The sequence below is a fragment of the Lynx canadensis genome, chromosome B4 (genome assembly GCF_007474595.2).
Source record: "Lynx canadensis isolate LIC74 chromosome B4, mLynCan4.pri.v2, whole genome shotgun sequence".
Classification (NCBI taxonomy): Eukaryota; Metazoa; Chordata; class Mammalia; order Carnivora; family Felidae; genus Lynx; species Lynx canadensis.
In genome coordinates, this window is record NC_044309.1 from 15,447,418 (window position 1) to 15,473,766 (window position 26,349).

The following is a 26,349-nucleotide window of genomic DNA, read 5'->3' on the forward strand; positions in this document are numbered from 1 at the left end:
AAGCTAAATAATAAAGTAATTATATAATGGATCCCTTAATGCGGACAGCTGGATATTAATACTACATAACCGTGAATTATGTGTTGAGATTATATAACTTACTTTTTAAAATTTTGACTTATTTACTCATTTATTTTTGAGAGAGAGAGTGAGAGAGCAAGGAGCAGAGAGAATCTCACAAGGTGCAGAGAGAGAGGCGGGAGCGAGGACAAGCGTGTGTGGAGCCTGGAGTGGGGCTTGAGTTTACCCAAAGTGGGGCTTGAACTCACGAACCAGATCATGACCTGAGCTGAAGTTGGGTGCTTGACCTACTGAGCCATCCAGAAGCCCCTATATAATTTCCTTTAGAGTTCACGACCTGCCAAACAGGCCTGACTGGAGAGATCACATCAGTTAGGGCAAGAGCGAGGCACCAAGCAAAATCCTGAATTTAAAGGTAAAAAAGACTGTCCAGCTAGGTGTTCGATGTAACATGGACACAAAACGAATCAAAGCATCAACGGGAAAAGTCATTCTGAATATCACCAGCTCAACTCCAATGAGCGTAGACAGTAAACTGACTGATGGCATTAACAAAGCTGGAGAGAGAATCTGTCCCTCAGAAGTGTTGGTTTTGGTCAGCGATACAAACAACGGGATAAATGCTCACAGTGGGCATCTGAGGCGCCTTCTGGAGAAAGGGGAGTTCTGGGCATGCCCGGCCAGGGCTGTCTCTAAGAGGAAGCAGCGAAAACAAACACGGAGCTGCCCCCGCCCTTCACACTCTGAGCCACACCTGTCAGCTCTCTCCCCTCTTCCACTTCTACCCTCCACATTCCCAACCCCCAGCATGTGGGCAAATGGGTAAGGCCCCTGCCCACTTCTGAGGTTTGTACTTGCTATTTACCTGGAATATTCTTCTCCTGGTGTCCCGGAGACAGGCACTATCACCATCTCCGTTTTACAGATGAGGGTATAGATGCCCAGAGAGATTAAATGCCTCTGAGGTGAATAGCTATGCTGCCTCAGTTTTAGTGTCAAAACACAACTCAGTCACAGGGCGCCTAGATGGCTCAGTCGGTTAAGCATATGACTTCGGCTCAGGTCATGATCTCGTGGTCTGTGGGTTCAAGCCTCGCGCTGGGCTCACAGATTCTCGCTCTCTCCTCTCTCTCAGACCCTCTCCCGCTCATGCTTTCTCTCTCTCTCCAGATAAATGAATAAATTTTAAAAATAAAAACATGACTCAGTCTGAAACCTTTCCCTTTTTCTGGGGGACAGTGACTATTCATACATGAGCCTATGGCTAATTTAAGCCAACTGGAGAAAGACAAGGTTTTCCCTCAAACTGCCATGGAGAAAAGTCCTTTGTTTTCTATTTATTTCAGTTAGGAGCCCAGAGCTACTGTCAGACCTGCTGACATCTTGTGAAGAGAGCATTCCTGGGAGAGAAAGCAGCCCAGACAAAGCAGAACTGGAAGACGGAGAGACATGGGTCTGACGACATCGAGCCCTCGCACCACGGCAGGCCTGAAGTTTACCATTATCGCTGATTATTTTTAGTAGAAAATGACCAAATAATCGCCATTCCTCTTAGTTTTGTGTTTCTTGCAATCAAAGGGACGCTGAGTCCTGAAGGACACATCGGTCTCACCTGCTTCAAATGCGAAATCCTAGGGGAGGTCCTTTTGCCCACAATATCCACCACATTCTTTTCCTTCATATCAAGAGTCACAATATAATTATTTTATTTATCTGACTGTTTGTTCTTCCCAGCCTCCCTTAACAGAAGGTTAACTGTGGGAGAGTAGGAACCCTTCTGTCTTGTTTGGTATCCTGTGTGGTACACCACGGGCATGAAATGAACACTTGTTGACGGAGCGAATAAAAGCATACATCATCGCACTTACTAGGGTATACTCAAAGTATCTATGTGGGCTTCCTCCCAACTGGATTATCAGTGCCTCTGAAACAGGGACTGTCTTAATCATTTTGTTTCTCTAGGGCCCACCAGCCGCTAGTCACCTAATACATATTTAATGGCAGACTGAAAGAGTATCTTAGCCAACGCGTACGTTTCCCAATGTCCTCAGTTCCATGCTCCTCGGGCTGAGTATACATCAGCTTCCCACTGAGAGCTGACTACTGAAAGAATATGTGCTATGCAGACCGAGGCAAGTGTTCTGGCCTTTGGAAGCAGCTACCCTCTGTTAAGGAATCTTGGTTTGTACATCAGTTTCCTATGTGTTTTCCTCTGTTTCTGCAGCATTTCTGAGGCTGGAAGGCTGACAGTGCGGCTGCAAGTTCAGTAAGCGCATCACCGCGCAATTCTGTGCGGCCTCTTGGGACCCCAGTCTGCCACCCTCTTGTGGATACTCTCTTCCATAGCACTGTGGCCAGGGTCTGCCATAAATTCCTTTAAAGCACGGTGGACTTTTATTGAATACTAATCCTACCTGATATTAGTAAGAACTCACTGAAGATAGTAACTTTATAAAAAAGAATCAAGCTGAAATGAAAATGATGAAACCAGTGGGTTCCCCCCTGCTTTTCCTTTGGAAAAATTAAAAATCGGAATAAATTTTTATGGTCATGGAAAGGTAAGAGTCTTTGTGGCCACACGTGGTTCCTTCCCGAATGGCTCAAGGTTGTTCACGACCTCTCACATGATTAAGCTAGTGAGTGAGCACAATAGCAAAACTCATCTAGCACTTACTGTACGTTAGCATTTCTTCAACAGGCTTCTGTGGCATTTTCCATCTAGCAACTCGCGTAAGCTTTAAGCAGTATCACATGAATGACAGAAGCCAGGTGACTCCAAATATAAGTGATATGACAAATGAAGAACTAATGGCACAGGACTAGGAACACTAGTGTTTAAACAGAAGCTTTGCTTTTTCTTTTTTCCATCTTTCAGACAAGGAAAAACGGTAAAAGCAGATTGAGAGGTTATTATTTACCGCCCCCCCCCCGCCCTTTTCTTTGTGGCTAACAATTTGGACTCTCTGTTCCTGAGACTGTTCCTTCCTCAGTTTCTCTCTGTCCAGCTGGCTTGGTGATTTGGCCATGGCAGGGGACTCATGGCCAAGTCCATGGAAAGCTAGCCATCTCTTTAAATTTAAGTACAAGCCTATAGGTTCCAGATACAGGGCAAAGAACACTGAACTAGATTCACAAGTCTTTGGAATTAATCTTGTTATCTGGGTAATCTGTTTCCCCAGATGGAAGATGGGGTGTTCGGACCTAAATAGGGGCAGTAACTGTCCAGCCTGGATGCTGCCACACCCCTCACGCAATGACTGAGCACAGCCTGACGGTACCTCAACCCCTGTCCAACTTGAACTGTCCAGGCCACGGCTTCAACCCCCTCAGCGTTGGACATCTGAATGGAACTTGCCGACTTTACACATGAAGCTTGCGTAAGCACTTTGCTTTTATTAACTTGTCTAACCCTTAAGCAAAATTATGTTAAATGAAACCTTACAGGGCTCACATCTCTGAGGTTCCTTTTCTGTTCTGCTCAGATTAAGGCATGATGCTTGCGGTCTGTAGACCGCACTGGATTACTTGCCCCTACTTTCTGTGCGTGGATTTTCTGTGAGGTGACTCATGTTCTGCTCCCAGACAGAGCCAAGACATTAAAATAAAAAACGAAAAGATGAAAACGAAAAAATAAAAACCAGAAAGCATCCATCTACGTACAGGTGGACTTACGCACACAGTGCTTTATCCAGGAGGCTCTCACCGGAGGGATTTCAGGAAGCGGCAGGTACAGACCAGTAGACGCTGCCCAAATGCCCCAGCCCGCTTCCCTGGCGAAGGAGAAAGCCTCAGATAAGCTGAGCTCTCTCTAAAGCGGCAGCCCCCACCCTTGCAACATGGCCTATCCAGGAACTGTGGAACTGTGCTTTTCATCCATTCCTGACACCAACGTTTGAATCACTGGCCATGAATAAGGAAAGACTAGCAGGAGGGGAGGAGACCAGCTTTTGGTGGCTGAGACAAAGTGGTATTTGGGAACAAGCCAACAACTGTCAAAAGAATAACGGAGAAGACACGTATGGGAGCTCGACAGGAGACAAGCCTGTAGGTCCCACCCTTCTTTGGTTACACTTTCTTGTTTCTGAGTTTTGTGGAGAAAACCGACTCCCAAAAGGAATGGAACATTTAAAAAATACTTTTAGCCCGGATGTATTCATCAGACTTAGTGTGTGTCATCCATTTCCTCCTAGACTTTGTAAATAAGATTTTTAAGAGTCTCGAAGAAATTTGTGGTCTTCAAGGGCAAAAAGGTTAAAAATGAAGATGTCTGTGGTTTGTGCTTGATGTTAAAAATTATATCGAAAGAGCTTAAATGTCCATCAACTGATGAATGGATAAAGAAATTGTGGTTTATATACACAATGGAGTACTACGTGGCAATGAGAAAGAATGAAATATGGCCCTTTGTAGCAACGTGGATGGAACTGGAGAGTGTGATGCTAAGTGAAATAAGCCATACAGAGAAAGACAGATACCATATGGTTTCACTCTTATGTGGATCCTGAGAAACTGAACAGGAACCCATGGGGGAGGGGAAGGAAAAAAAAAAAAAAAGAGGTTAGAGTGGGAGAGAGCCAAAGCATAAGAGACTGTTAAAAACTGAGAACAAACTGAGGGTTGATGGGGGGTGGGAGGGAGGGGTGGGTGGGTGATGGGCATGGAGGAGGGCACCTTTTGGGATGAGCACTGGGTGTTGTATGGAAACCAATTTGACAATAAATTTCATATATTAAAAAAAAAATATCAAGGATCCATCCATGCACTAGCAATGAATCTGAGTGGGGACCCCAGGAACCTATCAAGAGGAGGAGAGGACTCTGTCTCGGGGCTCAGGTTTTAGTTGTTTGATGCCCTCGACAGGCCTTGTAGACTCAGAGCAAAACTGTGGCCGTGGGCGGGGAGGGGAGAGCTCACGCTTGTCACAACAGACCTCATCCAAGAACCTCAAGTGTTTCATCTAGGAATCTCACCCACAAAACACTCCTGGAAGGTGTGAGAGCATTCTAAATGCAGATGGTGAAAGTCAAAGCAGGAGGTGGAGATGCCAGAGGACCAGGGTATCTGTGGGATACCGCCCAGGGCTGCTCTTTTCTTAACGCTTTCCAGGACATCCAGCGGTTGTGGCCACGGTGTGGCCAACAGGATGACACTTGGGCAAAAAATGACAAAGGAAGGGGGGCACAGGAGTTATTTCAAATACTGACAAACTGTCTGCAACAATTGAATCAAACTGACCTATGTTCTCAGGGAAAAATACCCCTGAATACCTGCTATTCAATAGCTATTCAAGATGTCTGCTCAGGACACCTGGGTGGCTCAGTGGGTTAAGCATCTGACTCCTGCATTAGGCTCAGGTCATGATCTCATGGTTCATAAGATCAAGCCCGGCGTGGGGCTCTGAGCTAACGGTGTGGAGCCTACTTGGGATTCTCTCTCTCTCTCTGCCCCTCCCCACTTGTGCATTATCTCAAAAAAAAAAAAAAAAAAAAAAAAGATTTCTATCCAATATATTTCCTCCAGAATGGCAAAAGCCCCTTTTAGTCAGTACTTACTATACTGAATACCTAGTGATTCCCCTCATCAATATTTCGGAACGTTATTTTTAAAATCTTATTTTTAAAACACATATTAGTACTTCTAATTTGTAGACACATACTCTATACTTTCATATATCTATAGACTAGCTCTGTCCGAAATATAAAATCCATACAGATAACTTTCACTTTTCTAGTAGCCACATTAAAAAAATAAAAGTAAACAAATGAAATCAGAACTTTGATATACTTTTTAACCCAATATATCTAAAATATGATCATTTCAACATATAATCAATATAAATGTGAGTAATGACCTATTTTATCCTTAATTTACAGACAAAAGACTTAGCAAATCTATCATATAAGTTTAATGATTTTTTTTTTTTTTTTTTTGCCCTAAGTGTCTTTGAAACCTGGTGAGGATTTCACAGCACATCCTAATCAGACAGGTTAACAATTCAAGAGCTCAAGAGCTGCATACTGTTTGTGGTCACATGCTGCACAACAGAGACAGACCATGTGAATATGGTGGGGTCAAGCCTTTCTTGTACTAGATGAAAGGCATTCTGAAAGCTGATGGACTCTTTCTTGGTGCTTGGTTAGTTTTTGCACTTCAGCAAAAGGAAGGATGGACACACACACACACACACACACACACAGTACTTTTTAAAAAAGTAATCCCACTTAGCTAGTAGGTTCTTCCCTGTTTTTAATTGCTTACAACAGTTACGAGTATGAGTCTTCAGGCCAATACAAGTAAGTCCTAAAGCCCATGAACACTACTTGGCTGGAGAAAAGCATAGTTGGGCCTTCTCTTTCCCAAAAGCAGCAACACATAAAAACGGCTTTAGGAGCCAAAGGTCCTTAGCTCACAGCTGACCAGGCTGCACTTTCCACAAGGCCTTCCCTAGCAGGGGCTCAAAAAGAAGCAGGTGTAGGTCATGTGGACTCACGAGTTTCGCCATTTCCCAAGCAAGCCAGGCTTCCTCACTCACTCAGCTGCTTCTTGTGAAGTGGCAAATACCAAGTCTAGACTCCGGCTCAGTCTCCATGTCCGTCTCTGATCTCTGGGCCAGGGAGTCTGGAGGGTGGGTCTACAGAAGCTCACTGCAGATGTCCACGAGGCACAGCATCCGAGTCATGGCTGTGCTTACAAGAGACTGGGGACAAATGTTCAATGTGCTGGCTCTCCCATGGCTGACAGTAGTTTTAAATTCTCCATTCCTCACCAGGATATTTTTTCTATGGAACTCAGAAATAAGAAATTGAAACCTAAAGGAAGGGTGAGAGCCAAAGACTTGTCTACTACGGAGCTCCCAGACATGCCTTTGTCGTTCTTTTGACAATTGTTGACTTGTTGCCAAACGCCACTTGGCTACTTTCCACCCAACAATACAGTCCCCTTACCCACTAGCCTCTTTGGGTTCCCTTGCCCTGCTCGTGTCTCCCATATTACTGGGGCCTGTCATCATTGTCTTTGGCTAACACTGATGGTGACCGTCTCTTACGGGGGGCACTTTGAAACTGCCCACAGTGAACAGTGCAATACTGGCTAGATATAAAAGTTCCAGACAGAATTAGTGGCTGTGTAGCTTGAACTATTCTAAGCCCAGTTCTTCAACCTATAAAATAGGAATTTTAATCAGACCTACACTGCCTACAATTGTGAGGCATGAATGAAGCAATCATCCAAAAAGCTTATCACCGTGTCTCACCACCCATTAAGCATGAACTATTTTTTTCATTACAACTACTCTTAAGAGAGGTTAGGTCAGTTTTTCAGGATTTCTAGCAAACGAAAAAGGAAGGGCCCAAGTCCCGACGTGTCTGATTTCAAAATGCAGCCAGCTTTTCCAGAAATAGAGAAAGTGAGTGACAAAGAGCCCAAGAGAGTCCAAGACAGTGCACGCAGGAGAGGGAGAGAAAGCAAGAGAAAGGGTAGCTCTCTCTGTGCTCAGCATCTGTGAGAAAGTTAAAACACCTGGCAGACGTCAGTCCTGGTTTTGAAGTTCATCTATAACAACTGGCAGCTGGGTAACCTTGGCCAACTTACCTAACCTCTCTGAACATGCTCTGCCATCTGGGCAGTGGGAATGACACTCATAGTACATACCTCATAGGGTCACTAGGAGGATGAAACCAGTGTTTAGCAGGTACCACACAGGTGCTCAGTAAACCAAGGCTGTTATGCACACTGTGCCCTGAATTGGGATTGCCCATTGTAAGCTTGGTTGAAAGCCAGAGCTGAAAAACGGGGTTGTGTGCTACAAGTTTCACACAAAACACAGTCTTGTCCCAAAGAGATGGTTTTTTAAAATGTCACATGTGTGCTTGAGGAAAAAGGCAAATGGCAGAGAAAATCAGGTGAGGACCTTCAATATAAAATGGCTAACAAGCCTGGTCACTTTCTGACCCCGGTCTTCACTGAATATTACACAGGGCCATGCTAGTCAAAGAGAAGAGAATCATGGCGAATCTTCCTGCAAGAAGGTTCACGGGCTTTTGCTCTGTCCTGGGTCCTGAATGGGCAGCTTCCCAGGACTAAGTGAAAAAAATGAATAAGGGCATTGAGCACATTGTGGTCCTCCTCTTGCTTCAGCTCTCCCATTCACAGGCTAAGCTATTCTCAGATCTATTCAGATGGGAACCACATTACGTAAGAGTCAATAATCTTTATGGTAACTCTGCAGTGAAAGTGTCATTTGTTGTAATGAACACTGATCATAAGTTAAGCCCCTAGCTACTCTCTCTGTTATTTTTCATTATACTGTTCCTTGCTCTGTTATATTTCAGGAGTACTGAGGGAATTCATCCAACTATGTTCGCTAGTCAGCTCTTCGTTACTCAGATTACATTCTGCTAAGATGCAACGAAGCAATTTGCAAACACACGGATTCTCAAGGAAATGCATCAGACGCTGGTTATATGTTCTCCTTGCCAATGCCAGCGGGCACCCGCCCCTCCCTGGTTATTTGTCCCCTTAATTTGCTATTTTCCTCTCTATTTATCTTCCACTCAATTCACAGTATGGTTCTTTGGACCCAAATCTGAGAGACTATTAAAGTGTTTCTGGGTAGTTTTTCCTTCGGTAATGACTCTTTGTTCAATTCCACACCCAGAATAATGTTTCCCAAATCATCATCGCCTTTCATGTAGCCCTCACTTGCAAACACCACTCTGCTTACATTACAGTCATTCCCCCCTCCGGCTGCTTTAAAGGGCACTAACTCCAAAAGGCACACCAGTGAGGGAAAGCTGGAGGTTTTCCATTTCTTAAAAGCCCAGTATGAAAAATTCATTTTGCATGGTGTATATTAAGCTCAAGAGTGGAATTTCCATATGCCTCTGTGCTTCGTGCTCTTGGACGTGCTCACGGGTAGGCTGGGAGTCCTCGGAGGGACCACGTCATCGCCATACCTCAGAGGTCCCCAGCATAATGGCTTAGAGACCAGGTGGGATGGACCTCTGGCCACGAACACTTGCAGGTTTCACCACTCTTACTGAGTCTGAGGCTTCCGTCCATCCCCAGCTAATACTGGGCATCTCCACTTTTTCTGTGGCCATCAGGTTTGATCGTGTTTGCCATGGTGCCAGGCAATTTAATTTAAAATATTAACAATAAAAAAAATGGCACCTGCAGACACCAAAGTTCTGGGTTTGCCACCCTGGATATCTTTTTAGGGCAGACTTGGCTGGGGATGTTCCCTTTTCAGAGAAATCTAGCTCAATGAATTGAAATGGATTCAGACAGGCAGGCTACAGTAATGCCATATTTTCTTTTACTGTACTTTTCTCCGGATACACAGCAGACAAAAGCTGAGGAGAAGCTTTTATTAAAATGTCTACAGCTCTTCAGAAACATTAAAAATTCCCCCCCCAGACATGATACAGTGCTTCTGGTGAATGCAGAAGGCTATCTATTCATGCATATGAAGATAACGTGTACTGCAAACCAGTATCTAACAATCCCGTGCCAGGTGGTACTCCTTGGGAATTTTGTGGTTGTGGGGAGGGTGGGCATAGAATCAAGGCCACAAAATAAGAGTTCAAGAGAAGGGTAAGGAGGCTAATTTCTTTAAAGGTGAGGTGAGCCATATGGACTCTAACATAACGAACAAAAAGGACAAAATTGGTAAACGAAGTTCCCCTCTACTTAAGGGAAATAATCGTGCTGAGTAGTTAATTAACCAAAATCTCAATTTCACATTAGGTGTAACACATGGAAACAGTAAACAAGCAAAAGCATCAGAAAATTTTAGCAGATATAAATTAGGAAACAGCTAGCATTTGACAAGTATAACTATATGCAGAAGCTAAAAAGAAAGCTTGCTTACAATGGTACAGATTTACCCCACGTTCAAGAAGAATCATTAAGGAATCTATTGGCAAACAACCTGTCTGAGGCTCATTTTACTCGTACGTGAAAGAGGCATTCTCTGTGCCACCTAATAGGGTTAGTTATGAGGACCTAATGTCAGGTACTCAGCACCTTAATATGGTTCCCCTTGAACATTAAGGGAATAACTACTATCCAAATGGCCCAAAGTACATGTATTTGTTGTCAAATACTAAGAAATTAAAAGTGAATGGGAACGCATAGATGGAAGGATGCTTAAGTAAATATGTGAGGTAACAGTCCTGTCATTTAAAAAATGTTCTAGTGGTGCCTGGGTGGCTCGGTTGGTTAAGCGTCCAAGTTCAGCTCAGGTCATCATCTTGCGGTTCGTGGGTTTCAGCCCCCCATTGGGCTCTGTGCTGACAGCTCAGAGCCTGGAGCCTGCTTCCAATTCTGCGTCTCCCTCCTTCTCTGCCCCTCCCCTGCTCATGCTCTGTCTCTCTGTGGCTCCGAGCCAATAACTGTTAAACATTTTTTTTTGAAAAAAATAATAAAAAATGTTCTATACATTCTGCCGGCAAACAACTATCACCGTGGCTTATGTAGCAGTACCAGTCATGTTTCTACTCCAGTCTCGTCAATTTGGTCCAGTTACAAGTCTTCACTAGTGAAAAAGTTGATGGTGACATGGTCCATAATGAATTACCCTTCTGTGACAGCAACATGAATGGCCGCTGTCACAAAAAGTGAACTGATCTAGGCATGCGGCAAGTTCCTCACCCTTTCTTTTTACAGGTAAGGCCGAATCTCATCCCAGAGGCATTCATATTAAAAACCAGTCACAACAGAGGGAGCGGCCCCACCGCCTGCTTCCCATCAGGACGTATTTTGGCTGTGTACCCCAAGGAAGCAGCCTGCATGCTTCCTTCAACAAAAAAGTAGCTTCCTTCAGCTGTCTGCCCCAAGGGACAGCAAATCAGCTCTGAAAGACTGCTGACCCCAGACCCCAGGACACATGTACATTTATCTGTAATGTGCAGGATATGGACGTTTCTTGGCTGGAATTGTAGAGAAAAAGTAACCGTGACAGTAATCTAAACTGTATCTGCCTTCATTTTTAACTTACAAATTTCACTTTTAAAACAAATAGAATATATTACAACCCATTTAGAAAATCAGAACAGGGTTGGGTGCCTGGGTGGCTCAGTCGGTTAAGCATCTGACTTTGGCTCAGGTCATGATCTCATGGTTCATGGGTTCGGGCCACGCATAGGGCTCCGTGCTGACAGCTCAGAGCCTGGAGCCTGCTTTGGACTCTGTGTCTTCCTCTCTCTCTGCCCCTCCCAGACTCATGCTTTCTTTCTCTCTCTCTCTCTCAAAAATAAACATTAAAAAAAAAAAAAAGGAATTCAGAACAGGTTGAAAAGAAAACAGCCAGAAGTCTCTCACTTAAACATAAATTCTACTAGCATTTTTTTTGTGAATATTTTTTAAGTTTTCTTCCAGAGTATATATGTTTTAATAGTAATCATCATGGTTTATATTATAGTTAGGTTTCTATTTTTTTTTGAAGATTTTTTGAATAATTTCTACACGCAACATGGGACTCGAACTCATAACCCTAAGATAAGGAGGCACGTGCTCTGCCGGCTGAGGCAGACAGGTGCCCTTAGATTGAATAATCTTAAATAGATGTTACTGCATTAGTATTTGCCACATCATAAACACAACTATTGACAGGCCACCCGTGAATCCATACTGTATGTCATAACTGAAGCAAACATTTCTTTGTTTTGGGGACAGACTGCTTCCAATATTGTTTTTAACAGAATTGCATCTTTAGCAGTGTGGCTTTGGGCAAATCATGTAACCCAGCCAAGCTTCAGTTTTCTCAGTGAAAACAAACAAACAAACAAAACAAAACAAAAAACAGGAATAAATGATATTAACCAGCATCATTCAAGAGAATACATTTAAAACAGTAAGTATCTCCCAAAGACACAGGCCTCCACTGCTGTTAATTACTGGCGGTAACAAATGAAATCATTTCTCACAATGAGCCCATCTGCATCTAAGTCAGAAACACACGAGGGGGGTAAGGGAGATCCAACCTGCTCTTACAGTGAAGGGACCAGGTGCTTCCTGAGCAGGTATCAGAAGAGGCCAGGGCCACTTCCATTTTGGGGGTAGGGAAATTATGGGCACAGTCACAAAAAAACTAAAATGTGGTCACAAAAAGTACAGTATATTTTATATTTTATTTTTTAAAATTTATTTTTGATATATATATATATATATACACACATATACATATATACATAGAGCGAGAGAGAGAGAGAGTGCAAGAGTGCGAGCAAGCTAGGGAGGGGCAGAGAGAGAGGGAGACACAGAATCCGAAGCAGGCTCCAGGCTCCGAGCTCTCAGCACAGAGCCTGGTACGGGGCTCGAACCCACAAACTGTGAGATCATGACCGGGGCTGAAGTTGGACGCTCAACCAACTGAGCCACCCAGGTGCCCCAAAAAAGTACAGTATATTTTAAATATACATACTTAGCAAACCGACAATTTAAGACAACAACAACATGACTCATATATAACACGGTGGTACTCAACCAGGCTCGATTTTGCCCCCCACCAGGGCTCTTTTTGGCAGTGTAGAAACATGTTTGGTTGTTGCACCCGGGGTGTGTGTGGCTGGCATCTCCCATCTAGTGGGGGTGTGGTGTGTGTGGCTGGCCGGGGATGCTGCCCAACATCCTATAATGCACAGAACAGTCTCCAAGAACAAAGAATTATCCAGCCCCAAAGTCAATAGTTGAGGTTGAAAAATCCTGGTGTAAACAAAACTTACAAGTCAAATGAAACCAGCGGCCCTTACTGAATATTAAAGCCCGGAAGAAGTGGGTCTGTTTCCCGAACCCCACTCGGCCCCCGAGGACGGAACATCTCCCCCCAAGCAATGTCTCCCAAGGGTGTTCTGTGAGATGATTATGTGTGGAGATTCCAGCTTTAATTACTATGTATGTTTATTAATTGTAAGTGATGCCAACTTATCATCTAGAGTACTGCTAAACCATTTCATTTAAAAATAAATTTAAGAATGAGAATGGATTTAAGGAAAAATATCAAACCTGTGACAACAGAGGTGCTACCCGGCTATGGTGAAAGTCACTCCCTTAGACAAAACGGTTTCTGTACACATTTTATTTTTTGTACAGATACTCTTTAACAGATTCGAGGCTGACAATGACATGAGGTTAGTAAATTTCTGCAAGTTACATAATGGAAAGAGCAGGAAACAGCACAGCCCTACTGTTTCCAAGGTTTCTTTTTCTCTGAAGGGAACTGTCCTTTTAGTGACGCTCAGAGATGTCAGAACCAGGCCATCAGGGCGGCATGCCAAAGACAGGAACCGTTCGGGACTGTATCAAAAGCAGAGGGTAGGATTCTGGAAAATGCTCCGAGAGTTTCTTAGTTGGGCCAAGCACTGTTCTGGATATCTGGAATTAGTGGAAAAGGCCGTTTATAAAGCAAGGCTGGGCAGGGTTCATGCCCACACACACGCGGGTACAACCAGGATGGAAGTCACTAATGCGAAGAGATGTACAAGGTACGAGTTCTGTGGCAGTGTGACGACAGAGAGGGGGCACACTCAGCCCCCTGAGAGGAGTCTGAATCTATAGACAAAAATGAGCATGTCTAAGGCTCAAAGTTCAGGACTCTTGACTGAGAGCTCTCCTTGGGTGGTGTGAGGGAAGCGCTACCCAAGAAAGACCGTGAAGCAGGGTGGAGACTTGTGGGACCGCTGCACCCGCCACGGCGCTGGGTCGGGTGCTTTCACGGAGTTGTCCGTTTACAGATTCAACGCTGCAACCTGAGTTTCTAGGTATGAAATTAAGAGAGAATTGAAAATTGGCCAATTTGAGCTTGAAGAACAAACACGCAAACAAACTACTGCAGAAAATTAACACTCTGTCGGGCAAAGTAAAAAAATAAATAAATAAAAGCCTATTACAACTTAATCTTCATATAATCCTTCAATCGCTAGTGATTCAAGGAACTAGAACTTGATGGATATTACCACATCAATGTCAAAAGAGACCTGGAACACAGAAACACGGACGGAGGTTCTGAAGGGCTTCCTATTAAGCCCCTTGTTCTGGGCACTAGTTTATTAAGGAGCTGAGTGGTCCCTTCACGAATACACAGCGCACTGAGTTTGTGCTCCAACCACCACCTCTGCCCTCCAGCTCAGGGACCCAGGAACCTACAGGAGACCACGCCTGAGCCCAAGCGCAGGTACGAGCAGCGCCAACAGGGTCACTCTTTTTTTTTTTTTTTTTTTTTTTTTTTAATTTTTGTCATGCTTGTTTATCTTTGAGAGACAGAGACATACGCAGAGCGTGAGCGGGGGAAGGGCAGAGAGAGAGGGAGCCACAGAATCCGCAGCAGGCTCCAGGCTCTGAGCTGTCGGCACACAGTCTGACATGGGGCTCGAACCCACGAACCGTGACCTAAGCCAAAGCTAGGATGCTCAACCAACTGAGCCACTCAGGCACCCCAGCAGGGTCACTCTTAAAACAGCTGGTGGACAGACTGGGCACGGAGGAGCGGGAGCAAATGTGCCAGTGTGCCGCCCGTGACTTCCCTTTCAGGTTCAACCGGCCCTGCTCCCTTCCTCCCCTGGGGCTGCCCAGGGCTCCTCACCCCTCGGAAGTCTCCCACTCCTCTTCGGAGCTCAGCTGTAGTCATCCCAACTCCTTCTGCCTACAACTGTGGTCTGCCAGCTGGTCCTCAAACCTTTTTGTCCATGCCACTGTAACTGGGGACGTGATGCCCTCCCAGCCCTTTATACTGGCGCACTACTGGGACCCCAGCACAGGGAGGACACTGCGTAGAGAAAGCTGTCTCCCACCACACTGCCATGCTCCTGTTCTGCCGCCTTTCCCTTCCCTGTCCCGATACTGCACTCCTCAATTCGGTGGAGACCCTGAAGGCCAAGACAGTATCTTATAAATCTCTGTCCACACAGCCTGGTCTCGTACACACCAACTATACTTAATACAAAATTGCTCGTGTGCTGATGGATTAAAAGAAGCTCCGACTCACTCCCTTCCTAGGTTCCTAAGAAGAAATACACCATAAAGCTGAAGGATACAGCTGGCTTCCTAATTAATATTAGTCACTTGGCAGTTCTTAATTAAGAACTCTAAAATAAAGACCCACCTTCCTACCATGCCAAGTAGATCTCACCTTCATTAGTATTTAAGAGCTGTACCACGACTTCATTTTTATGCTCTTTTCTCTGGCCTGCCAGATGGGAACATTAGCTGCATAGTATTTATTAATATAATAAACAAAGACAAGTGCAGAAGCTTGGGGGAAATTCAGGCAGAATTAGCCACCGCACTCCTTTAGCACAAGCTTTACATGGAAGTGGAAGGAAGCCTTCTCTTGTCGTGCAGGAAGCAGCTCTCTGCCCCAGTCACCACCTACAAAGAGCTTCTGTGCCCTGGGGGTCTGGTGTGGGGTCCCCAGGCCCCTCCCCACCTATTTTTGTGATGCTCTGAGGGGCAGTGATTCAAGGCTTGCCTGTCCAAACCACCTGTGCCCTTGGGAAGGCAGGAATGTCAACTTTGCAAACCAGGGAAAGAGCTCAAAAGACAAAAAGGTCCTATCCCTTTCATGATGGTCACACAGTCACTGTGGGTAGCAAAGGAGAGTTCCTGTGGGAGCCGAGTCCCCAGCGTGTTCTGACCAGGAAGCGCACGGCATTTTCTAGCTCTGTGTGTGATCGTCAGTCACCAACTGGTGAGTGTTCCCTTCCTCAAACCTCTAAGCTGGGCATCGCTGAGTGACCCACATCCGTGTCCTGCTAAGAAGAGCGTCCGCTTCATTCTCAAAAGTGTCCTCTTTCGGCCAATCAACTATTTGGTCACCTTACTGAGGAGGAAATGAGAAAGTAAAAGGACATCAAGAAAAGGTGGGCGAGTGGTTATCAACAGGTTATGCACGCTCCCTCCTTCTAACCGCCCAGCTCTAACGAGGTGTGGGAGCTGCTCTCGGCAGTTAAAATGAACTCGAAGCCCAGTTCTGTTTCTCACCGGCTGAGTGACCTTGGGGAAGAGGCTCACACTCAAGCGTCCCAATTTGTGAAAAGGCAATCAACACAATGGCATTGCAGGTTTGTCGTGAACATTAGGTCATGCATGCAAAGCACCTGGCCAAAGGAGATAGCCACAGCCAGGGGTGAGGGTGGGTGTGTGTGTGTGGGGGGGGGGGGGGGGTTCAATAAATCTCACATCGCAATTCTGAGAAATGACCCGCAAAGCCTACATGTGTTTTAACGCGGGTTAAATGCAGGGATTCTGGTGTCAAGGACAGTCTGGAACCCAACTTCATTATTTCCTGCCTATGTGCCTTTGGGAAAATGACAGAGGCTTCAGTTGCTACTCGTGAAAGACAGAGATGAAACCAGGGTATCCTTGCCTCATGGGGTGACCATAACCCCCTGAAGACCTTTTCTAGAAATTGGTGGGGGCATTTGTGGTTGTCCTCATGCCTGGAAAGCTATAGTGGCATTTACTGGATGAAGGCTGGGGAGAAGATGTCTTCTGATAAAGCCAGACCTGGTATGTTGAGAGCGGTCTCCCGGGCCCCAGGAGTTCTCAACGTCCGTGGGACATTCGTGTAGATGGAAATCCTAGAACCTCAATTTGTTTTATGGAGGAACACAAAGTATTTTCTGTCCAGCATCGATGTAGACTGGATGTTCCAGCCATGCAGCTTTTGTGCAAATCGAGATGAGGCCACATTTTGCTATGTTTTTGGAGCTTTGCTAAGATTCATTCGCCATCTTGGAAAATCACATCACTGACATCGAGACATCTTATAGTATCTGGGTAGCTCATCTGTCCTATCTCTTTCTGCCTGCTTAGAGCTGCCAGATATCCAGATAGGATTTCTATGCACAGCTGCAAACATCTGACCACTAAGACCCATCCCCCAGGGTAGCCAGGAGCAGGCTTTTATATATTCAATGAATTCAGTAATAAGCCACACTCTTTTCATTTCTCCACTATGTTACAGTTGGAAAATTACAATGACTTTGAAAAAACTACGCGTGTTGGTTACGGTAGCTGCAAATCTGTTTCAGGACCGCAGTGGCAGGACCCAAACAATGGTCACATAAATGATGTGAGAGGTTTGGGAAACACTGCACTTTCTCTTAGGGCTGCCGGGAATATAAATGTGGTAACTGAAATCGGAGCACTGCACAGAGAGCCTCGCGTGTAGTAATTGCTCAGGAAACGTTAGGGACTTTTCGTATCGGTAACGTTACCAGTAACCACCCCTTTCACCTAACGCTGCTTGACTAGCCACTAGTATAAAATGAAACTCACCTTCTGGTTCTCTGGCTAATTCCATCCAGAGGTGAGACCGGCAATGGTGAAGGGCATTCTTTCCTGCATCAGAGGGAGACTAATAACATATGGCAAGACGCCCAGAAGGGAGAGAGACTTTTCCCAATAGCTCTGACACTCACAGAGGGTACTTCATTAGCCTGTCTATTACAAACCACTTCAGACACATATTTATTGACAGCAATCTGCCAATTGATTAAACATCTCAATATACGAAACTGACTTTACATTAATTAGCAGTTTGGAGAACATGATCCTAGAAGTTAGGATGGATAGTTTTGGAGATCCTGGCAACACTTCATTTGCTTTAACCTTTCTGTAAAATATCAACAACACACTATAAAAACAAGGAGCTGGTAATAATCTTCCTCCATATCACATTATGTACACACACGTATTAACACATTTACATACGTTTCACAGGGGGCTCGATTTATAGTGTCCTCTGTTTATGTTTTTGCACGTAATACTTAATTTTTTTCAATATATATCTTAAAACCCTCATTGAACATGTAATATAACTGCCTCTACATGATGTAAGTTTCAATTTTCGCTTGTTAGGTAGAATCCAGTGACTGCAAGAAATGTTACATTTTTCCTGTATGTTCTTTTTTTTAATTTTTAAAAAAAAATTTTTTTTTCAACGTTTATTTTTGGGACAGAGAGAGACAGAGCATGAACGGGCGAGGGGCAGAGAGAGAGGGGGACACAGAATCGGAAACAGGCTCCAGGCTCTGAGCCATCAGCCCAGAGCCCGACGCGGGGCTCGAACTCACGGACCGCGAGATCGTGACCTGGCTGAAGTCGGACGCTTAACCGACTGCGCCACCCAGGCGCCCCTTTCCTGTATGTTCTATAAAACGTTGTGCATTTAAGAAACAGCCACGTGAGACAGGAAGGAAAAACATTCGTTGCTGCATGCTGCGTATTCGTTCTTAACGATAAATATGAGTAATTATTTTACACGACATAGGATTTTTCACTTTGGAGCTGTTTTATAAGAAATACGAACTTTGAGGGGAAAAACAGAGGGCCGGGGAGTCCTGCAATTAGCTCAAAATAATAAACTTGAGAAGTATGGCTTATCACTAAGTTTTAGCCTTCTCTCTTTTTATTAATTCTTACTTTTTACTAATTGGACTTTACTGTTTGAACTCCCAAGCAACCCGGGATGGTTTTTTTTTTCCAAAGTAAAAACAAACCCGAAAAAAACCCTGTGTTCTTCAACTCCATAAAAAGCAAGGTCCACAGAAAAAGATTTCTCTTTTTCCAGCTTCTCCTGCGTTCAGGTCCTATGCCTTCCTCCTGAGTGTCGCGGTCTTCTGTCGCGATTTGAGAATCGTATTCCTCAAATTCTTCACTCCTGGCCACAACACTATTAATGTGGTTATCGTGGCGTGATACTCAACTGTGCTCCTCTGCCAAGTAGCACAGGGTTCACGTGCAGTCCTGCCAGACGTGCAAAGCTTCCAAACTTCTGTGTGCACAGGAATTACCTGGGGGATCTGGGCATGTGCCGATTCTGAGTCAGCGGGTCGAGGGGCCTGAGATCTTCCATTTCTGACGCATTACCAGGTGACGCCCAAGCTGCCGGTCAGGGCACTCTACTGAGTATCAGGGGACCTGAGATCGGGTCCTTGTATTAATTAGCGAAGGTTTAAAACAAGACCCATTGGCAACAAGATGATCTAGGAACAGTGTGGCCTCAGTGCACAGTGACACAGAACGTGCAGTAACAGGAAAAACAGAGGGCTACCTGAGTACACGTCTTCCAAGTGATCACATTACAAGTTTCCATCTCATTCCACCCGCCTTGCACCCACCAATTACTGAGCCCCGCCTTTGTGACAGGTGGTGTCGCTAGCAAGCTGATCGGAACATTATGTGATGGTTCTGTGAGTCATATAGAAGCTCCGGACTCCAAGCCCATCTTAACATTCCCTGATGTGTAAACCCAGAGAAGTTCCCTAGTCTCTCTGGGTCTCTATCTCCTCATCTGCAAACGGGGACAGTACCTACATACACCCTACAGGTACAAGGACACTAACAGAACCTCCCTCTTAAGGTTGTGAAGAATGAATGAGATCATGTCTCTGTCAGTCTGGACACATCTAATTACTCATGAAATGGCAGCTGTTCTTAGAAATAGTGACTCTAACCTCAGACAGCACAGAGGATGCTATTTTTGAAATTCAACTTGTCCCAAATGGAAAGAAGTAATTTTGTTTGGTTTTCTTTTCCATTTTGGTAGCACAACTATTAGACTCATTAAACTTGAAAATCACCTTTTTTACCCACTAAAATTAAAAAAAAAAAAAGTATAGATTTTAAAAAATGAGGGTGACCTAAACTCACTTTGGTTAAATGTGTTGTTCCACAGATGAGAAACTGGGGTGTGGTTGGGCCAAATGAGTCGACCAAAGTGACAGGTGGTCGATGGCAGAAATATGCTCAGAAACTCCTGGAAACCCCAGGCCGGGCTCTTGTCAGTCTGACTGCCTGGCCCTACCCAAAGTCACCCAAAAGGTCTCAAGCGAGTTGACAGGATCCAGAGATAGCCACCTGATGAAACCGCTGTCAGTGTGTGATTATCGAAGATTCAAAAACTAAGGAGTGCAAAATGGTAAGTCTTGTGTCCATTTAAGAAAGGAACACACCCGGTTGGTGATACAGCTCTTGGGCTGTATTAACTTGGTGTCTGTGGGCTCTGTAAGGACACAGAGCTGCTGCAATGCACAGCTGGGAACGGACCCCGAGGGTGGGGCCCATGCTCTCTTTACCAGGATGGGCAGGGCTCCCATTCACATACCTACTTGAAGTAATGCTCAGCAAGTCTCTGTGAACGAGTGAGTGCATGAACGAGTGTGAGAATAAACGAAGACACTCCCGAGCAAAGCCAGTGTTCATGCTGTTGGCTTGGCCCCTGGCCTCATCACCCCTTCATCAGAACGAAAATGCCCATCTCTCCCAGTGCAGGGGTACTCTGCCACCGCCCAGGTTTCCCTGGAGCAGAACTGGGATGCATGGGAGGCTCGGAATCTCTTTAAACACAGAGGGTTTTCCTCTCTGGCTCATGAGAGGGAGAAGTAAGGTCACTGAGTTGCTGCCCGGTAAGAATTAAAATCATCAAGAAAAGGCTGGTAGAGGCACAGAGAAATGAGATTTAATGAGTGTCATTCCCTTAAACTTCCTGTTCATCATACCTTGCACTTATACCCTGGAAGCAGGAAAAACTTTCAGGAAATTCAACCGAAAGGGTAACTGCAGAAAAATTTCAAAGCCTTTCAAATAGCTCCTTCTGACACAACTGTATCCTCAACTGTGCCAGGGAACAAAGCAGTGGATCTTTATGGACCTGTCTTTGCCTCTGTCTACATTTTTTGGGCTAAGAGTGGTGCAAGAGTGGGGGCACTCGCTGTACTCTGACTTCCCCAGGTAAGGCCTAAAGGCAAGTTTGTTTCTGCCAGACAATCTTATCTGATGATTATGGAAATGCAACATTAGACAAAATTTATTTTGTATATTGTGACTATATATCAGCCACCGAATTTAATAGGAATTATGAGTCACTTCACTTTCCTTGAGGAAAAAACACTATTTAAAAATCCATGGAATCCCCAAAAAAGTACGTAGGGGTGTCCTTTATTTACTTAGTCATTAAAGATGATTCAAGCACATATGCTGGAACGTTGCCTGTATCCTATCAAAAAGCCTTACTAAAGAAAGCCAGCCCATTCACATACCTACTTGAAATAAGACATTTCCTGTTCTTTTCTCTACTTTCCCCACTAATGCTGGATTGCCTTTTTGCAATCTCCCAACAGGTTATCATCCTTTCCAGCGATCAAGGATCTGCTGGCCTCCTCCTTGCTTGTCCCCAACCAGAGCCAGCGACAGCATCCGCCATGCGTCACACGGCCCCATGAAGTACGCACCTGCCTTCATGTCTATACCTCATTAACGTAACCGATGATGAGAAAGAATGACATGGTACCCAAAGCCCGTATTAGCGCAGGCCAACTCCCAAAACATCCCTTTGTGAGCTGGGCAGCTTTGTTCACTACATGATTCCACGCTACAGGTGCGTTTCATGATTCTTTCTCCAGTGCTCATGATCCATTTAATTGAAAATAATTCTTCCCAGGTAGAACCTGCTAGAAATTTTACACAAACCCAGGACACAGCATGAAGTCAGATTGGATAATCAAACTCAGACATTATGAGAACACCTTCCCAAATGTCACCTCAAATTTAATCAATGCCTATTTTTGCCTTTGCATTGAAATATCCAAACTCAAACCCCTCTTCACCGGGAAGTAACAATTAATTAACCACTTGTTCAGTCCTTTCCCCTCGAACACAGGGGGAGAAGCTGTTGGCTCAGGTCACGGTTAACCAAAGCTGCCTGGCTTGATCTGCCTCGCTCTGAGTTGTTCCCCAGGCCCAACCCACAAAAAAGAAATCCTTTCATATTTTATGGTGTTTCCTTTTCACCGCCACCAACAAACATCAACAGATTTGGGTGCAAGGGCCCAGGGGTCCCAATCATAATTAGCATCCAACTGTCTGCCAGCAAACCACTTGTGATAATTAATCCGGCCGTCACAGACAAAACTGTCATGTGCCATGGGAGAGGATCGGAAGACAAGCTTTTGCCTGAGAGCTGCACTGCCGTCATCGGTGAGGGACGGTTCAGACCACGTCTCCAGAGGGAAGAATTTCCAGCACTAAGATGACTGAAGCCGCAAACAAGCTCAGGGCACATCGGTGCTGGGTCCTACCTTCACGGCGGGGAGCACTCACTCTTTGGAGAGCGCACTTGCCCAGTGCTGTGCACTATCGGGACCTCAGCTGACCCTGTGTTACCATGAGTCTCACAAAAGGAAACAGAGAAGGGTGATTTTATATATATATGTATATATGTATATATATATATATATATGTATATATATTTATATATAAATATATTTATATTTTATTTATTATATTATATAAAATATAAATTTTATATTTAAATAAACATATATATATATGTGGTTTTTTTTACCATGAATAACTAGCACTACCAAAGGAGGATTTCTAGAACTCCTTGAAATCCCAAATGGTCCCCACTCCTTCAACAACAGCTCACTAATCTTAGTTTTCATTTAAAGGTGATAACAGTCATTCGATGCTCATGCTAACCAGCCAGGAAAGAGAAAGGGAACTTCGGCGGGTGGGGCAATTCAGAATCCCCCAGTCAGCCTCTGCTGCCAGTATACTCCTACCACGGTGTTGTCTCCCTGAGTTACATTCACTGTGGGCCCGGGGAACCCCCCGGACGCTCCTTTTACACCCCTAAAGAGTGTGTGTTTCCTGTTTCCATCCCGCACACAGGGGGGACCCCAGCAGTGCTCACTCCCACCATTTTCAAGTTTGGTTTTGGATGGAGTCAAAGAAATGGGGGAAGAGGGAGCCTTCACTGACACTCACAGCAAATGTGACAGGGTGTGTGCTTCTGGAAGCTGTCCAGAGGCACTGGAGCTAATCTAATTAGCTTCTGCCTTGACTGACAAGCTCTTCTGCGTCCTCTCTCAGCATGGGTTCTACCCCTAAAAAGGGTGGGTGGGAAATTATTCAACGCCTGTGTCTGTTCTCCTACTATTACACATCAAAACCTGCACTGAGGTCGAGTTTGCCTTCTTCTGACAACGTGAAAAACACATTCACGTGATTTTTCCCCCTTTTGTCTCCCCTACTACAAAACAAAACCCACAAAACAAGCCCTCCACCAAATAACCAACAATGCACCAGATTTCGCAAACTACGTCAACTATGGAAAACAAACTGCTTTCTGGAATGTATGAATAAAGGAGTGAAAACACAAGGCCTTTTAAATCTCTTTGATCTTGACTGCTCACTCTTCTCTTGATTAGAGGTAACCTAGACCTCATTGGTTTATTAGCGAGAAGTTGGATGTATCTTAAAAAAAACCCAAGAGGGCTGTAAAAATAAGTCCCTGTTTAGGATTCAAAGGTGTCTGCCACTCTGAGTTAAGTTACGGATGAAAGCGAGCGAAGAGCAAAGCCGCCAACATCGTATTCTAACCACACACCCCACCACTGATTCTCAATGAATTCTTTCTATGGTGAACTACTTGGCTCCGCTCTAACTCTTCTGTAAGAGCCACGGAGAATATAAATAACTGCAGAACCTCTGCTGCTCATGAAATTAAGACTCTTGCATCTCCCTAGATACCAACAAAGCTGAGTGCCACAGCACAACCCCGTGAACTGTGCTGGCCACCAACGGAAGGGGCTACTGGTGGGCTTGCAACCACTGGCTCCTTTAGTCCAGAGTTTCCCACTCCCACCGCAAAGACCTTTTGGACCAGGTAGTTCTTTGTTGCACAGGGCCCTCCGGTGCACTGAAGGCTGTTCAGGAGCATCCCTGGCCTCTACTCATTAGCTGCACGTAGCATCCCCACATCAGATATGGCAACGATGGGGTCTCCAGTAACTGTCAAATGTCCCTTGGGAACCAAACTGCCCTGGTTGAAAATCACTGCTTTTGCATTACAAATACGTGGACTTTTGAACAGCTATGAAGAATGGAAGCCCAATGGAAGAAAGGAGTCATCTTCAGAGATCAAAGTAAAGATAAATCAGAGCCACTTAAGAGATGACGGTCCCTGACTGGGGAAAAGAACGCTTACTTGTGTGGTTCTTCACCCCACTGAGAAAGAACAAAAATAAAATGCCCATGATCTAGTCCCCCCTAGGGAGAGAAACAAAACCAGACAAAGCTGCCACTCCATGCTAGCGGTGCAGATGCTTTTGGCTTTAGATTCTTTCCCCATGTCACAGAAGAAAGGTCCCACGGCACCGGCTCGGTAAGGTTGTACCCTGTGGGCATGTCCTGAGAAGTACGTGTGTCCTACAGTGAATGTGCTGAGGTAGTGAGTTCCAGGTCACTCTAGGTTCTCAAGCAGAGGCTGGCTGACAATCAGGCCAGGGATGCTGTGGAAGGCACTTCGCACGTTGCAAGAGTTCGGCCTGACCTCTAAAGTTCAAATCCAAGATCCCCTATGAACGCCTTTCAAAACCCAGGTCTTTCATAATCCCTTCTGAGAAAGCAGAGGGCATTCATCTGTCCCTGAGTGGATGAGGACCTCACAACCCCAGGACCCCGAGGGGTGACGGGCACTAACTGGCCATTTGCCTCCACTGCCAATCACAGCTTAGTCAAGACTCCCCACTGGCTTGGAGAGGTCTCCCACTGGCTTGTCCCTCCCCTCCCCTCCCCTAATTCTCATTACCCTGAAAGGCAAATTATACAGGAGAATGTGATCTCACACTGATGTTCAACCTGTCTTTTCTAGCATCCTCTATTTATCAGATGGCTTCAACCACGGGAACATGGCGCCCCAGTCTTTGCTGAAGCACATCCTTCACCGTGCAGTGCTGAAGTGTGGGAACAGACAGCTGAGATGTCTCGGAGACATGCAGCCACGTACACGGAAGTCCATGTATGGACAAGATGTACAGAAAGATGGCAATGGGGTGCTCTCTCCCGTCGCTGGAAGGAAACAGAAATGTTCTCTGCTCTTGGCCGGAGAGCGCCCAGATGAGCAGGACACTTGTCCAGCGGTTCTGCAGTAGTAACAGAGGCCAATGTTGCATTCCTCTCATTTCCAAGCAAGCCACAGCAATCCCAACAGTGCCCGTGTAGGCAGTTTGTTCTTAAATCACCCAACTGTGTCTCCCAGGATGTACGTCCTAACAAAAGCAAAATGGGAGCTATTCACAAGCACACAACTTTTTAATATAAAATTCTGAGTTGAATTCTCTGTCACCTTACAACGTTTTCTTCTAAAGACTACATCATTTCCACATGCAACTGTGTGCTTCATATAAGCCTAATCCTTTTGCCTCTGTACCTTACGCTCTAGATTTTCTTCCTGTGTCCTGCACATTAAATGCAACTCAACTCCCGCAGAATAAAAATGTGCAGGTATCAGGCTTTCTGTCTGTTTATGACCATGTGGTTGAATTTCAGCAAAACTCACAGAATGTGGGATCTCAAAAGGGAACTTGCAGATGACCTCGTTTATATCTTCCGTGTAGCTTCTGGGGAAATTGAGTCTGTAATAGTTCGGTGACTTTGCTAAGACTCGGTAATGACTAAGCCGAGACCATGAATTTCTGCTATCTTGCATTTCCCATTTACTATATGTTTATTTTCTACCCAACAGGGTGAAGCATTCGCCTGGTTACTTTTGCAGAACAGCCACTTCAGAAAACTGGCAGTTTCTTTCCAAGTTAAATATATGTCTATTCTACGACCCAGTGATTCTGTTTCTAGGAACCTACCCAGGGGAAATGAAAACATATGTCCATATAAAGACTTGTACAAAAATGCTCATAGCAGCTGTATTCATAATAACCCCCAACTGGAAACAATATTAATGTACAATAATAGGCCAATGGATAAACAAATTGTGGTGTATATATAAACTGGAACATTAGTTATTTTCGCAGGTATTCTGGGCAAGCTCTCCTGATGCAGTGAGCACAAAGAGGCAAGTTCAATTCGCGTGGATTATCACCAGGGTCCTTTGTAGTCCTGGCCATCTTCACTCATTTCTTTGGTACATCCCTTCTCCCACTGCTAGCCGATTTTATACCTTCTTCTCCCAAACCTCAAATACTTTACAACTTCCTCATCCATCCTGCCTCCTCTCGTTACCCTGCATGAAGTGCCTGGATCCCTAGCCAGGGCCAACCCCTCTGCTTGCTTTCTGGACCCCCAGCCCTTCTACCTTCACGATGACATTGCTCTAGAAACTGTCCCCTCTCCTCCATCATCGATCCCTCCCCCACCACATTAACCGTTCACATTAACACAAAACACACTTTATTCTTGCCTGTCTGGACCCAACATCCTCCTCCAGCTATCGCCCATCCCTGCCTTCCCTCGGAGCCAACTCTCCAAAGACATATCTGTGTTTAACCCATTCTAAGCTAATCTTCCTATTCCAACCTCTTTGTT

The 26,349-nt window shown here is 45.0% G+C and overlaps 1 protein-coding gene across 4 annotated transcripts in view; it reads right to left on the reverse strand.

Moving 5' to 3' along the window:
* RSU1 (Ras suppressor protein 1) overlaps positions 1 to 26,349 on the reverse strand; it is a 203,775-nt gene that overhangs the window by 9,537 nt on the left and 167,889 nt on the right. The window contains exon 9 of one of the 4 annotated variants that reach the window (XM_030320479.1): positions 13,760 to 13,777. The exons of the other annotated variants lie outside the window; for them this stretch is intronic. Within the exon in view, the coding sequence (XP_030176339.1) occupies position 13,777 (1 nt within the window). The 3' untranslated portion in view covers positions 13,760 to 13,776. Of the gene's footprint in view, positions 1 to 13,759; positions 13,778 to 26,349 lie in introns of those variants that run through there. 4 annotated transcript variants of the gene reach the window in all.